We start from the raw sequence: 13,683 nt of genomic DNA, 5'->3' as shown, positions 1-13,683 counted from the left end.
ACAGGCGAGTGGCTCTATAGGTGCTGCAAATTCTTTTTTTATTACCATAACACAGGCACAAATGATTATACTTGTATACAGACATAACATTAGTCTTGAGATTCCATAAGCTCATAGACAAATTGGAACATATGATCTTCAAGAAAAAATTCAGGCAATATTTTAAGCTGGGGCTTTACCCAGCTAGTCTACAGTGTGTGTGACCACTTGTCTGATGGGTCATTTTTTTTTCAAGATTTGAGACATTTTTTTTTTTGGAAATCAGCTGCAAAAAAACATTAATTTATCACTTCAGACTCAAATTTCCCACGGTGTATCACTTTTTGACCAGATTTCACCACTTCAGAAGACCGGGCCAGAGGCTCTGCCGCTGACTGACAAGCCTCAAAACTGCTCTGAAAGATGAAAATTGGGTGGTTGAAGCTGGAGGTAGGACTATGAGCTTGCATGCTTTAACAAGGGGCAGTAGTATACATTGATCCACTAAGGTTCCGACGGATGTGCTGATGGGGAGCATGGTCATGCTATGCTGACAAAATTATAATATATATTGATGCAATCACATGGGAGAGTAGGAGAAGACAGGCGGGGACCCATGACGCTGGGTGTTTTGTCTAAAGAGACTCATCAGGTGGTAACGTTCCCTATATGGGTGTGATGACTGCTGATCTGCCGGGTGACCTTTTCCGAGGTAACATTTCTGAAAACCTTTACTAATTCCTTAGATATTTCAAGATATCTAGCTTTCATTTCCCACAATCTTGGAATACTATGGTATGGTTATTACCAAAAAAAGAACAGTGGTCATCTTTTTTTTTGGATGACAGCACCACTGATCCAGTGTTCAACAGGTGGTCACATGCACCGTATTAGTATACTGAATAAACAAAATGACGGGTATGTCATATTTATCACATAGTCTGACGTTCACAAAAAAAAATTCTAGGCAAGCAGCTAAGGAGTCATGGGTAGTCACATATGTCACACAAATGAAAGTTATCTATTTTCAAGTATAAACAACTATTGTGAGCGATAAGTATGACAAATTTCCAAAAAGTCTTCATAACTACCATTCTCACCAGTATTATTTCTAAACCATGGTATTTGATCACCATCCTATGATATAATCATGGCAGTTACCATTCCGTCATATAAAATGGAATATCTAGCCCGGTAGAGGATTTATATATCCAGAGCCTCCAAACTCAGCCTCTAGTATGTCCATTCCCAATTCCAACTGAACATAATACTGAGAATGTAGTGTATTTACTCATTAGTGGTATTTTATCTTAATATTGGTCTGTGTGGTGGCAAGGGATCCAGAAGTTAGCTCCCAAGGTCAAGAATGCCAAGGTGACAAACCCCACTATCACTGGGCACAAGAGAACACGTAATCAGGCAGTCGAGTCAGATGATGATGAGGAGGGTGAGTGTAAGGGCAACCCCGGAGGCCTGAGATCAAGGTCCTAGCAGGGGAGGATCCAAAGAGAAGAAACTCTAAGGGTCCGCCTGCTAGGAAGCTGACTGTATACTGCTTGTCCATAGCTGCCGCTGTCGGGCACAGAAGGCTTGGGCGGCGTCGCAGGTGAGGTCCCAGGGTGACCGTTGGAAGGGCGTTGACGGATTGGTGATTGTGCGGGCGAGATGGAGGGCCGGACCAGAGTCGGAACCGGAATCGGACCGGAATCGTCTCCGAGGGGCTGAAAGAGAGGTTCCCCTGACAGTGAGAAGGAGAATTATAAGACCCAGGGAAATGTGGAGGGCATAGCTGTTGATTAGTAACCTATGTCGTATACTCTAATGTATATCTTCTTCCTGCATATTCTTGATATCAGAACAGTCTACAAAATATTGGCCTAGACATATGTGAAAGATTAGCTATAATATTTATAAGAGATGAATCAATATTTCGGTGGGATCTCATAACAACAATCAGGGCATTATTGAAGAGAATATTATCTGTATATCATAGGTCAATGTCAAATGACTGTTGACTGACTTGGCATTCACAGTATATTTTCAGGACATTAGTCTGATATATAGTGCTAATATCTGAGGATATTCTCTAGGGATATATGTACCCCAGATATCACTACAGGTTTGTGGTGTAGGTACATATATAGATAGGTGTACATATACCATTTCATGAAAGTTTTACAAACGTCAAATTTGGTGCCACCTTTGATTGCATCTACACATGGCGGGCATATTACCCAATATAGCAGGCCCGGGAGGGGTTGCATGAGAGTCGGAAAAAGCATCAGCAGCCGCAAAATTTTTCATAAATTTTGCCCCTGACTTTAGAATTACACTATTTCTTGAATTCTTGAACACATAGCATGGCAAGATACAGTGGGACACAGATTATTGATACAACACAGATACAAGCTGACTTCTAAGTAAGTATATATTTCAATGAACAAAACAGCGCGTAAAACAGTCAAATGTGAGAATTGGGCGCGGCGTCGGGCGCCGGCGCCACAAATAAAGCGCCTCGCCCGCCGCAGGTGTGGGAAGCAAAATGAATCGAATATTCCACGGATCTCGGCCCGGTGGGTGTGCGAATGACAGAACCCTTGGACTGATGGTGGCGCGCCGGCCCGGCTCAGTGCGCGCTCCGCATGTCGCTCTCCGCATGCGATATCCACGGGCTGTAGCGCGGCGACGTCGCTGTCGCTCCTGCACCTGCCGGCGGGGAACCGCTATCGCCGCGCAAGTACCAGCGCTGGCCCTTTGACGGCGTTGCGACTTCTGAATGCGGCGAATGCGGGGATGACGGCGAGGCGATGACAGACGCCGTCATCGGAGGGCTCGGGCTTGCCACTTGCGTTGCGGAGTCACCGTGATTCCGCAGATGGCGCCGCATGTTGCTGTTGACGTTGAACGCGCGTCCGCAGCCCGGATGCGGACACAGATATGCTGTGGGCGGCACGTGAGCGGCCTAAAAGGGGGACGGGGCACGATGCACTTACGCGTCGCGCCGGTGTGGGTGTTGAGGTGGATGCGCAGGCTGCTGGGGCGGTTGAAGCGTTTCTGGCACTGCAGGCAGACGTGCTTCCGGTCTGTCGCCGCGCGTGGCTCGCGCTCGTCGGGGCTCCTCCGGGTCGTGACTCGGAGTATCCGCCTCGGCGTTTTCTGCGCTCCCGACGGAGTGGCTGCCGGTGGGAGAATGCGAACGGGAGCGGGAGGAGGACGGGGAAGGCGGAACACGTGGGGCGGTTATAGGGGAGTTAGAGCTGGACGTCCGCCGCGCAGAGAAAGGGACGGGTAAATCCTTCAGGTCGACGGGCAGGATGGTGAGAGGCTTGGGCAGTGGAGTGGCGCGAAGGTATGGCTTTGTGGGGAACGCGTGACTTCGGTGACGAGGGATTAAAGGCTTGCCGTGCATAAGATGCTCAGGGAACATCTCGTGGATGCTCGGCAAGACGACTGGCTGGATTGTGGCCATACGGAAGACGGTGGCGAGGAGAAGGTGAGGTGGGGGGATCCGCGGGAAGAGGGGAAATTGTCAAGCTATGCCCTGGCAGTATTAATACTGTCGGGTATACAGCCGACACCTCGGGCTTTCCAGGCATCATGCTTGGGAGCTTGTGTAATCGGGAGCTGTGTGGGTGTGCGATCCGCGCCCGTTTGCTGAATGGGGATGTAGATGACATGCCGCGCGGCTAAATGAACGCGACGGATCGACACTCTGCCAGTCAAGAAGCCCAGCATGCCAGTGGCGCCGGAAGATCACTACCCACTCTGCCGATCGTGGTCATTCTTGGACACTTGCACCGCACACGAGTTGTGGATGCGGTTCCCGCCAATCTGTCGGTGTAGCAGGCATGAGCGCAGAAGACTGCATCCCAACTGCGTCCGTAGGCAAATACATAGCGGCGGTCCGTCCTCAATTAGAACCCGTCGCATGCCCAAACGCTAAGTTAAACGGCGCCGCGATTATCAATTGCGGGCAGCGCCACAAGTCGTTCACGAAGGATCAGCGGAAATCAGCATCATGGCACGACGCGGGCCCCGTTAAACCAATGGGGGCCGCCGGACGGGCGCTGTCCATACCGGAGCGTGGTACCACAGACCAGAATAGCTTCGGGGCTCGCGGCGGTTGGGCGGCGCGCTGTCAACGAGAAAGAGCCGCCGGTGATCATATGAGACACATATTCTCACGTCCCTTCGATTACCGCCAGATTTCCAGTCAGCTGTTGCTTAGTATACTCTCTGGAAGGATGGAAGTAGGCTGTTAAAAAAGGGGGGGATAAATTGAACAAAAACAAATTGTAAATTTCGGTGTATACACACACACATACATATATATATATATATATATATATATATATCGAGAAATATAATATATATATTAGAGCTAGAATATCAATGCCAGTGGCCATTCATGGCTATGTACCTCTATTATAATTCTGTTCAAAATTCACCGTCTATGTATATATAATATGGATTCTAAGAAGAAGCGATTGGGGCCTAAGGTGGCCAATCGAGTGACGCAATTTTCGTGATAAGAGACAGGGTTCTACTTTTCCGACGTGGGCTCAATGAGCCTTTTTTATATCAGCCCCCACCAGAGGCTTTTCAGTGGCGTTCGTTTTCGTTCCACATCACTCGCTCCCCATGCCTTCCCCTTCAAACCCCTGGCCCTCCGTCCAACGCAGTCGAAATAGCGGCACACGAATCTCGACGACCGCGAGCTTGGGACAGCGTTCCACGGCTTGCGTGTGCACCACGCGAGGGTCCGGGATAGCGTAGTCCGCATCGGGGCCAACCGCATCGGGGCGCCCGTATGCCTGGGCATAGAGTCGGAGGATGTGCAACGTGGGAGGGAGCAGCGGCGGGAGGGTCGTCACCAGCGCGAGGATCTGTGGGGGACAGTTGTTGGCTACAAACAACAAGGAAGAGCAAAGAAGGGACGCACCGAATGGCGGGCCGCGCGGTGCGCATGGCGATCAAGCGCGAGGTCGACGGTAAACGCTTGCAGCACGGGGAAGTGGCCCAAGATGGAGCCCAGCAGCTCACTCGTGTCGCAGCGTTCAAGCTGCAAGGAGAGATTTGTGAGAGCTGCAAACGCCGCGGACGGCAGCACACCGAATGAGGCCAGCAGCGTCGGCGCGTCGGTGATATGCAGCGTGAGCACGTGGATGCTGGCAAGGGCCAGGAATGCAACCGCAGCGTTTCGTCGTCCATGGAGCTCCTTCAAGTGGTCAAATGCATTCGATGGCGACACGTATGCGTCGGCTTCGCCTCGACTTCCGCCGTCGATTCGAAGGAGCTCCATGCTCGGGAATGCAGCATTCAGCAGGGGTAGCATGGCGGAAAGCTCGGCTTGGCGCAGCGGGATCGTTACGTCAGCCAGATTCGCGAATACAGGGAGCGACGAGAAATCGGCGCAACCGAACTCGTGGGCCCCCGAGACGTACAGTTTGCGGAGTGCGGCAGGGACGACGAGCTGAAGCCAGAGATCCGGGTCATCGCCCTGAAGTAGGCTCAATGACACCACGTGCATTTTGGCTTGAGTGGGCAAAAGAGGCAAGGAGAGTGCCAAGGTACAGTCCCACATGGATACCTGTTCCAATGATTGCAGCTGGGCCAATGCCGCGAGCGCGGTGGATGTGAACAGAAGTCTCTGTGCATCGAATACCCGGAGATTGCGGAAAGCTTCCAAGGTGAAGAAGAAGGGCGGGAGCATGGCATCGGTGTCGTCCTCGTCCGCAAACAGCGCAAAGGATATACCGCTGTTGACCCGCACGAAGTCGGGATGGTTCCTGCGCAGCCGGTTGAGTCTAACGTGTACGAAGCGGACGTACGGCGCTATCTCTTGTGACGCTAAGAACGCCAGCTGCTCCAACAGCTCGTTGCATTGCTCTGGCGGTGGACAGCGCAGCACGGCGGCCTCTGCCTCGAAGACATACGGGTGAAAGGTGAAGCCCGTATATAGGAAGGTGCGGGCAAGTGCACAGAGGTGCCGCGAGGCGTAGGTGACACTGAAAAGGTCGCCTTTGGGGAGATGGCGAAGGATTTCGAGGAGAAGCTCGTCGGGAAGCATGTGGTGGTCAAGAGAAGAGCCGGTGACGTGAGAATTTGTATGATCACATCTGATACTAGGCCCGCACGTGCGCTGCCAAGCCTTCTCAGGCTTGGCGGAATGGCCAATGGGCCTGGACCATCGATTGGATGGAAACACGTTTGAGGAGCGCCGACAAAGAATCGAACGCGCTGGTACTACAAGTACATACCCAAGACCTCTTGGTGTTTTGTCTCACATGAAGGAATGGGGCAATCACTCCGGTGAATCCAAGCCTAGAGGCTTTGAGTTAGGGTGCAGGATTGAAGTGGTGTTTCAAACCGCGTTCCGAAACAGCTGTTTCAAACCGCTGTTTTTAATTATTTCCAGGAAAAGTGCTGTTTCAAAACACATGACCCGTGGGAAAATTAGGCAATTCACTGGTTTTAGACAGACTTTGGCTCATGCTGCAGCAGCTATACTTACAGCTATAAAGGTAACATCCTAATCAACTATTGTTACTCTCCATATACAGACAACATAGAATATAACTTAGGATAGCAAGGGGTACCCTGAAAGCTTAAGAAATGGTGTAAAAGAACAAGTGAATACATATGCTCGCCCAGAAAATGATTCAAAAGGTCAAAAATTGCCATTTTAGGCAATTTTAATCAATCCCTGTTTGCAAACCGGTTTCTAAATCAGCTGGGAGTTCAAACCGGTTTTAATAACCCCCCATAATTCAATCCTGCACCCTACAGTTTGAGTCCCCAGAGATAGTTTTAAATGGCAGTAATGAGCTGTCAATTACCTTGCTCCACAAGGGCCCATCCAGTTGAAATTCCATCAGCCAAACAAGTGTAAATGTCAGGAACAAACATGAACAAACAAGTCACACTAATATCAAACTAATATGATAGCCTGCATCCTCCTGGCCCGCTTCTCCAAGAATCTTGTCAGGGGAACCCCTGCTTCGCCCTCCTTAGGACCGTCCGAGCGCATCCGAGGCACATCCGACCGGCACCCCCTCGGACGCTCCGACCCACTCCGACCATCGTCCACGGCCTCCTTCACCCGCACAATCACCGATCCGTCAAGACCCTCCCAACGATCACCTTGGGACAGAGCCTGCGACGCCGCTCAGGCCTTCTGCGCTCTACGTCGGCAGTTATGGACGACCAGTATATAGTTGGCGCCCTAGCAGGCGGAGCCTTAGAGTTTCTTCTCTTTGGATCCTCCCCTGCTAGGTCGGTCCCTCCGTGTATTTCCTGTAGCTTTTATTCACGCTTTGGATCCTCCCCTGCTAGGCTTTCGTCGGAGTCTCCAGGATTGCCCTTACAAATCTTTTGAATTAGTTTATGGTGCTTTTCTGGCTTCTGGCTAATATTTATATCTGGTGCCAGTGAAGCTCCAGCTCAGGCCAAGCCTCAGCTTTCCACAGAATTTGATAATGGAAATTTAAAGTGAAGCAAGGTCTCCACCTGCAGCTGCATGCACCAAAGGTTGCTATTATGACAACCAGTAAATAATGTCAGGAGGGCTCTATAAATTTATTTTGAAGCACAATAATCATGCCATATATATAGAACTTCCAGTAGAATTGTGCTGGACTTTAGGTCTGTTCCAGAAGGGACCATCTGGATGGTCTACACAGTTGTGAACCAATTCTAGGTATGGACCCGGTCTAGAAACCAAACCCAATAAGTGGTAACATGTTTGTATTTGGCAACTCTGAACCAGATAGAACATTAGAACATTCCAGAAATCAGAACTAGAACATTCCAGAGGCGGATCAGCGGATCATGTCACAGTGTCACACATTACATAATTATTTCCACAGTAGTATATAAGGAGCCCTGTAAATTAGATAGAATGACAAGGAAACCCCTGGCGGACCTCCTGATTGTGACAGCTACCAGCGTCATATCAGTCAGGTTTAGAGGGGAAATTTTCAAATCAATACAATTGGTGTCCCTGATTGCCACACCATTGTGACACCACCACCGTCACATCAGTTGAATTTCTTTAAGTGCAAGGGCAAAGTGCAAAGTGCAAAGTGCAAAGTGCAAAGTGCAAAGTGCAAAGTGCAAAGTGCAAGTTCAGGTTTAAGTGCAAAGTGCAAGTGCAAGTGCAAGTGCAAGTGCAAGTGCTAAGAGAGTAGAGCCAGATTGCTCCTCTCAAATATCAACTCCTCAGACCTCTTACCCAATGACTGCTATTTTCGGTTCATCACAGTGAGCTTATACAACATCCAATTACAACTGATATCAATAAGAACATCTGAATCCATTAGCCGTTTCCTGCGGCTCAAGCCTCGAATGCAAACTGCACAAAGTTAGCAGTTGATTAGTTAAGTTGAAGGTCCTGGTAATCTCCTTGTTTGCTCATTTTCTAGGTGTATTAATAGTATTGGTTTCTAATTAAATCCTTTTTTGCTCACAAAAATAGTTTCCACAAAAGAACAGTTTGACCAAGAAAGCAATCATTAAGCAAGGGGGTTCAAGATGTGGATTGCAGATATAGGGTTGGAAAGTTTTTTTTCTGACCCTCCGGAGATCCCCCCTCCCCTGCTGCCATATAGGGCAGTATGTTCCTATGATTAGCATTATGTCTTTTTTTTTTCCCTTTTTTCATAAAAATCCTGACCTGAAGCCTGACAATCTTCTTGTACATCTTTGGAAATAATAATAAAGTTCTTTCTTTAGAAATTTGAGATAAGACTGGCAGGACAACCTCCCTTTTGGCCCCCCAGACATCCAGTCTGATACTCTTCCTCACTCATACTATCACAGATTTGTCAATTCTCCTAGGTGACTACCTAGCAGGTGAACCCTTAGAGTTCCTTCTCTTTAAATCCTCCCCTGCTAGGTCAGCTTCTTTGTATTTGCTGACCAATTTTTACTCTTTGGATCCTCCCTCACACTGGGGTTTCTGTCAAAGAATGGGCCCATTGGATTTATACTCAAGAAAAAGTCTTTATTTTAACAAATTGACATGATGACAAATAGACTCCAGGAAAGTAGACTTGATTTGTAGAGAAAAAAGGGCAGAAGGGACTCAACTTGAACCCACTATTAGTTGACAATTTTGTGGCTATGTTTTGCACCAAATTAATGCACCAGATATGTCACAGATATAAAATCAAGAATCAGGGCTAGCATTAAAGGGTACCTAGCATATCAGAAATAAGTCACAAATTGCCATTATAGATGAAAAATTTGTGTAACTGTAAGTAATTATAATGAACAGTATTCTTTGGCAAATATTTGGGCTTAAATGAGATGCACTTCTTGTCTACAATTACAAAACAAGGCTAGTCAGGGGGTGGTCACAATATATAGGGTGCTATCAGTTGAAGGCATTTCAAAACCCGTTTCAAAACAGTTTTCAAATAGGTGTGAGTTTTGAATTCCTTGGGGGTCAAAGGCAGTTTCAAACAGGCCCGGGATGTCACAGCCCCGGCAACCTGTAGCCTGGTTCTTGATCACTGGCGGCTGGCGGTGGTATGTGGCCAAGGTAATCACCTGTTTCAAAACAGGTTCAAAGGAATGGTAACATTGTTTTCAACCATTATTGCATATATATATATAACTTCTGCTTATGGAACCATTTAACTGAAATCCGAGTAGGCCTGCGAGAACCTTGATCTCAGGCCTCTGGGGTTGCCCTTTCAAAAGCCTTGGTTTTTATCTGTAAAAACTCATTCCAAAAACAGTAAACTCTCAAAATATTTTGCAGATTTTGAGAATGGCTGTGATCTGCAGCTTTCTGTTCAATTTAGAAAAGAAAGTTGCGGAAAATAATTTTTCCTTCAAAATGTTGCAGAAAACTCAAATTTTCACAAAGTGTGTGTGTAAAATTAATACTTCCCCACTTTGACTGTCATAAGACAAGCTATATTTTTGATTTTGTGAAAACCAACAATTTTTGATAATAAAATCTATTCCAAATATCATACTTTTTGTACTAGCTTGCTCACACTGTATGGGCAGCATACTGTATCATAAGTATTTTACAACTTTCAACTTTTTTTCTGCCCTTTTTTTTTTTGAATACAACTCTGATTTATCAGTCTCAACATGTTTTAATGGAGAACAACTTCCAAAACCATTCAAACAATTTCCTTAGGACACTTGCAAACTCCCAATTATTGCAAGTTGTTAGCTGCATTTTTTATTTTTATAACTACAACCTCAATTTGTTTGCTAGCAACTTTTGTCTACTATCACTACAACTTCAAACATGTTGACTGCAACTTTTAAACAACCAACACAAACTTGGAAGTTGTTGGCTGCAACTTCCTTTCTACAACTGCAATACTGCTACAATAAATCCAAGTCTTATACTAAAAAAAACAGTATAATATACTATATGCAGAGCAATGTGGAACTTAGAGTGATAGTTAAAGAAGCTCATTTATTTAATCAATTGTAATAATGTATTCAATGCAAGAGGTAGATAGCTTCCTCAAAAGTGCACAAGATATTTTCATATATTTTCCCTGGCATTCAGGTGAGAGACTATTGCCTACGAGCCCACAGCTAGTCTAGCCATTGCTAGGAAATTAGCCTAAAATTACCATGATTGTAGATCAAAGTGATGGATATGATTGAATATTATCATATATCTAAGACCATCTTTCAGAAATTCCTGGTTTCTACTTCCATCAGAATCAAGTCAAAAAGTTGTATCATACTTGTTGAAAGTTGCATTATAAGAGATTGTCAGTTGCTAAAAGTAAGTAACAAATTGCAGATGCTGAGTTGCAAGTTGCACATGCATGTGTAAAGTTACAAGTTGCATGTTAAAAGTTGCAACAAGTAGTTCTAAGCTGCAACATCTTCCTGTGAACTTGCTGATGAGAGGAATAGTTGTCAGCCATGAAGTTGTGCATAAAAAGTTGCAAGTTGCACCTGTAAAAATAAGTTGTATCATTGAATTTAGGGTACAATCAAAGTTGTACCTAAATTTTGACTGTTTTTGGGAAGAGTTGTTGTAAAACTTTTGATACAATATACTGCCCATAACACTGAACTATTGAGTCAACCGGGCTACTCGGAACCACAATTTATCGTTATCCACGCATATATGAAAAACTGGTCTGACATTGCCTCTATAATTTTTGTAAGGAAGTAACTTAGGCAGCCGACTTCACAGGTGTCAAAACCAGTGGAAGTCCCGATCCCTGCTCCTTGTTGGTCAACAATCCCGGGTGTTGCAGAACTCCGGCTACCAGAGGCCCAATCTCGCCCTCAGGGACTGCCGGGCTAAACTCAAATGCGCGAAGCAAGGTAAAGAGAATGGCCTTCAATCTGGACAGAGCAGGCCCGGGTCAGTGAAAGCCTCGGAAGTTACAACACGGGCGAGACGCACTCCGCCAACGAAAACCGGAAACCGATGCAATTGTGTGGTCCGGCGAAGAAGGTGAACAGGTTCGCCCAGACACCCGGTACGGCGCTCGCGGCCTCGGGGATGTGGTCCCAGCGGTCGGGTCTCGGGGAAATCAGTCTTTAACTCGGAGAACTGTTGAGTTTGTGATACTCACTTAAATTCCAACGCATCCTCGCCCCATGTTTCGGTTGACGTATTGACCGCCCAAAGGGGAAGATGGAGCATTTGACCTTTTGCGATCCTACGAAGAGCATCATGATATCAAGAAGCTTCAAGCGAACCATGAATTACGCACGGCAAACTCCAGTGCTCTTTCCCAGTGTGATCGACGATGGGCTTGCTCAATGGCAGGATATCGTCTATCATGGACTTGCGGAGTATATGCGTGACTGGCGCGTGCAAGCGCATCGTCTCACGGATCACCTTCTCCAACAACGGAAGCGCGTTTAACTCATCCAACGTCGGATTGTCCGTCCCGACGGAGAGGAGTTCTTCGCGGAGTCGGTCTTGAACTGCCTTGTTCACCGAGAGAGCGTGGAGGGCCCAGGATGTCGCTGCGCTGAAGGCGGGATTGAGTTGGATATGGCGAGAAGATAATGACAAAAGGGACCTTGTTGTCTCATGACCCGCAAGGAAGAATGCAGGAATTTCTACCAATAGGTCAGGAATCTCGAATCAGGAAATGAGAAAGTGGCCATGTACGTGAAAGAACCTCGTCATCAGCCAGCTTCTGGCTCTCGGGTAACCCATCCGACATATTTGCCTTCAGGAGCACAGATAGAAGATCACGCCGTCCCTTCAGCATATTGCCCTTATCGTCTGGAATAGTCTTGTCCGCGATCAGCGCCGCCTTGCTGTCTTCGACGATATGGCTCCCAATATCGTCCATCCGGGTACGTGCGATATGCAGAACGCGTGTGCCCGGGAGTGGCTATTGATTTGAGTCAGACTGATCACAGCCGCAGCCAGTTAGTGCTACGGGACTCACGACAAGCTTCAAAATCGGAATAAAACTCTGGATAAGCCGGATTGCTCCGTAGAAGTTGGCCTGAGGTGAATGGAAAAGATCGGTGAGTGCCTGATTAAGCTCGTTGGTTTTGCCTTCCAGAGCGTTAAACTCATAGCCGAAGCCTGAGGAGAACAACGATCAGAGCAGGTCCAATTCTACCACAATGAAACAACACACCTGCGCGACCGATAATGTCCAAGGTGACTTTACGAAGACCGGAAAGGACTTCGATAGTCCCGTGTTCGCCTTCGTCACTGGATTGACGCTCGATTTCTCTGGCCCATACATCGCGCAACTAGAAAAGTGAGTTGAACGATCGTTGTATCGAACGTCCGACATACGTGCAGGGCTTTCTCTATGAATATTTCAGTCATCAACTTGATCTGGGCAACGCCGAAGGCGGGATTCTGTCCGGGCAATGAGTGATCTGATCCATTAAAAAAGAATTTCTGCAATTTCTGACCAAAACGCGTCGCTGAAAATGTCATCAGAAAAGGAACGGGAAAATTCGGTAAACTTACGTGGCGCCGATGCTGATCAGTTTCTGCGTACAATATGCCTATTCCCGAGTGAGTGAACAGAGTCCAGCGTGATCAGGCGGGGTACTTACCTTCGCCCATTAGGCGCCGCGACATATCGCGTTCGGTATCAGCTCGTTGGTATATCTGGGGGTGGGCCATCATGTGGTTCAACGCTTTGAGATCGGATGTATGCAGCTCCGGAACCTGGAACAGAGTGAGTTGCACGAGATCAGAGAATATGATGGAAGGCTACCCCGAATAACCCATGGTACATGAAGGTGGGTCCATACTCTTTCCGCCATGCACTGGGCCGGCTCAAATTGTCCTACGCATATTCAATAAATAAACAATACCATTAGTGCGAGCAAATACAGCCATCTCCATAAAGTTCCCAAAGATGACACTGGTCATGGGCGGCCCAGACAGGAGGTTGCGCAACGGCGAGGATAGAGTCCGATATGCAAGATGTGCCGCATGGAGAACGACGTAAACGGCGAGCGTGATTGAGATTGGGACGAGTATTTGGAAGAGCATCGAGAAAGTGAGGGGAGCTGGCAGAGGGCCTCCAAAGTTTTATCTTGACGGGCTTTCTCGCTTTGTCAAGAGTATGTTCGTCAGGATTCATTGAAACGGGTGCCGCAGGGCCCCGTCGAGTAAGCGCACGCAGGTGAAGGCGTCTTCATTTCCCGCCAGGACCGTCGATTATGTCTCGGCAGAAGCCACCCCTCCACGGTTTTCGAGTCAAGGTCTGCATG

At 47.5% G+C, this 13,683-nt stretch overlaps 3 protein-coding genes across 3 annotated transcripts; all 3 read right to left on the bottom strand.

Moving 5' to 3' along the window:
• Nucleotides 1-2,605: 2,605 nt before the first annotated feature.
• MIND_00988000 (uncharacterized protein) lies at nucleotides 2,606-3,490 on the bottom strand (the record flags this gene model as incomplete). Its single annotated transcript, XM_037366485.1, has 3 exons — nucleotides 2,973-3,490; nucleotides 2,911-2,919; nucleotides 2,606-2,870 (listed from the first exon to the last, which is right to left on the bottom strand). The coding sequence occupies exons 1-3, from the start codon at nucleotides 3,446-3,448 to the stop codon at nucleotides 2,606-2,608; spliced, it is 750 nt and encodes a 249-aa protein (XP_037217897.1). The 5' UTR covers nucleotides 3,449-3,490.
• Nucleotides 3,491-4,607: 1,117 nt separating this feature from the next.
• Nucleotides 4,608-6,049, bottom strand: MIND_00987900 (uncharacterized protein; the record flags this gene model as incomplete). The annotated part of the gene is made up of 2 exons (XM_037366484.1): nucleotides 4,608-4,865; nucleotides 4,922-6,049. 2 exons carry the CDS (start codon nucleotides 6,047-6,049, stop codon nucleotides 4,608-4,610), a joined length of 1,386 nt encoding a protein of 461 aa, XP_037217896.1.
• Nucleotides 6,050-11,144: 5,095 nt separating this feature from the next.
• MIND_00987800 (uncharacterized protein) lies at nucleotides 11,145-13,462 on the bottom strand (the record flags this gene model as incomplete). Its single annotated transcript, XM_037366483.1, has 14 exons — nucleotides 11,145-11,319; nucleotides 11,381-11,500; nucleotides 11,553-11,639; nucleotides 11,694-11,957; nucleotides 12,009-12,048; nucleotides 12,101-12,329; nucleotides 12,387-12,529; nucleotides 12,585-12,702; nucleotides 12,749-12,814; nucleotides 12,871-12,882; nucleotides 12,929-12,966; nucleotides 13,018-13,132; nucleotides 13,182-13,253; nucleotides 13,301-13,462. 14 exons carry the CDS (start codon nucleotides 13,460-13,462, stop codon nucleotides 11,145-11,147), a joined length of 1,641 nt encoding a protein of 546 aa, XP_037217895.1.
• Nucleotides 13,463-13,683: the final 221 nt, after the last annotated feature.

This window comes from Mycena indigotica (assembly GCF_014461135.1).
Source record: "Mycena indigotica strain 171206Taipei chromosome Unknown Mind.scaff0008, whole genome shotgun sequence".
NCBI classification, from domain to species: Eukaryota; Fungi; Basidiomycota; class Agaricomycetes; order Agaricales; family Mycenaceae; genus Mycena; species Mycena indigotica.
Note: the sequence above shows the minus strand (reverse complement) of the source record. Positions and strands in the feature narration are given on the sequence as shown.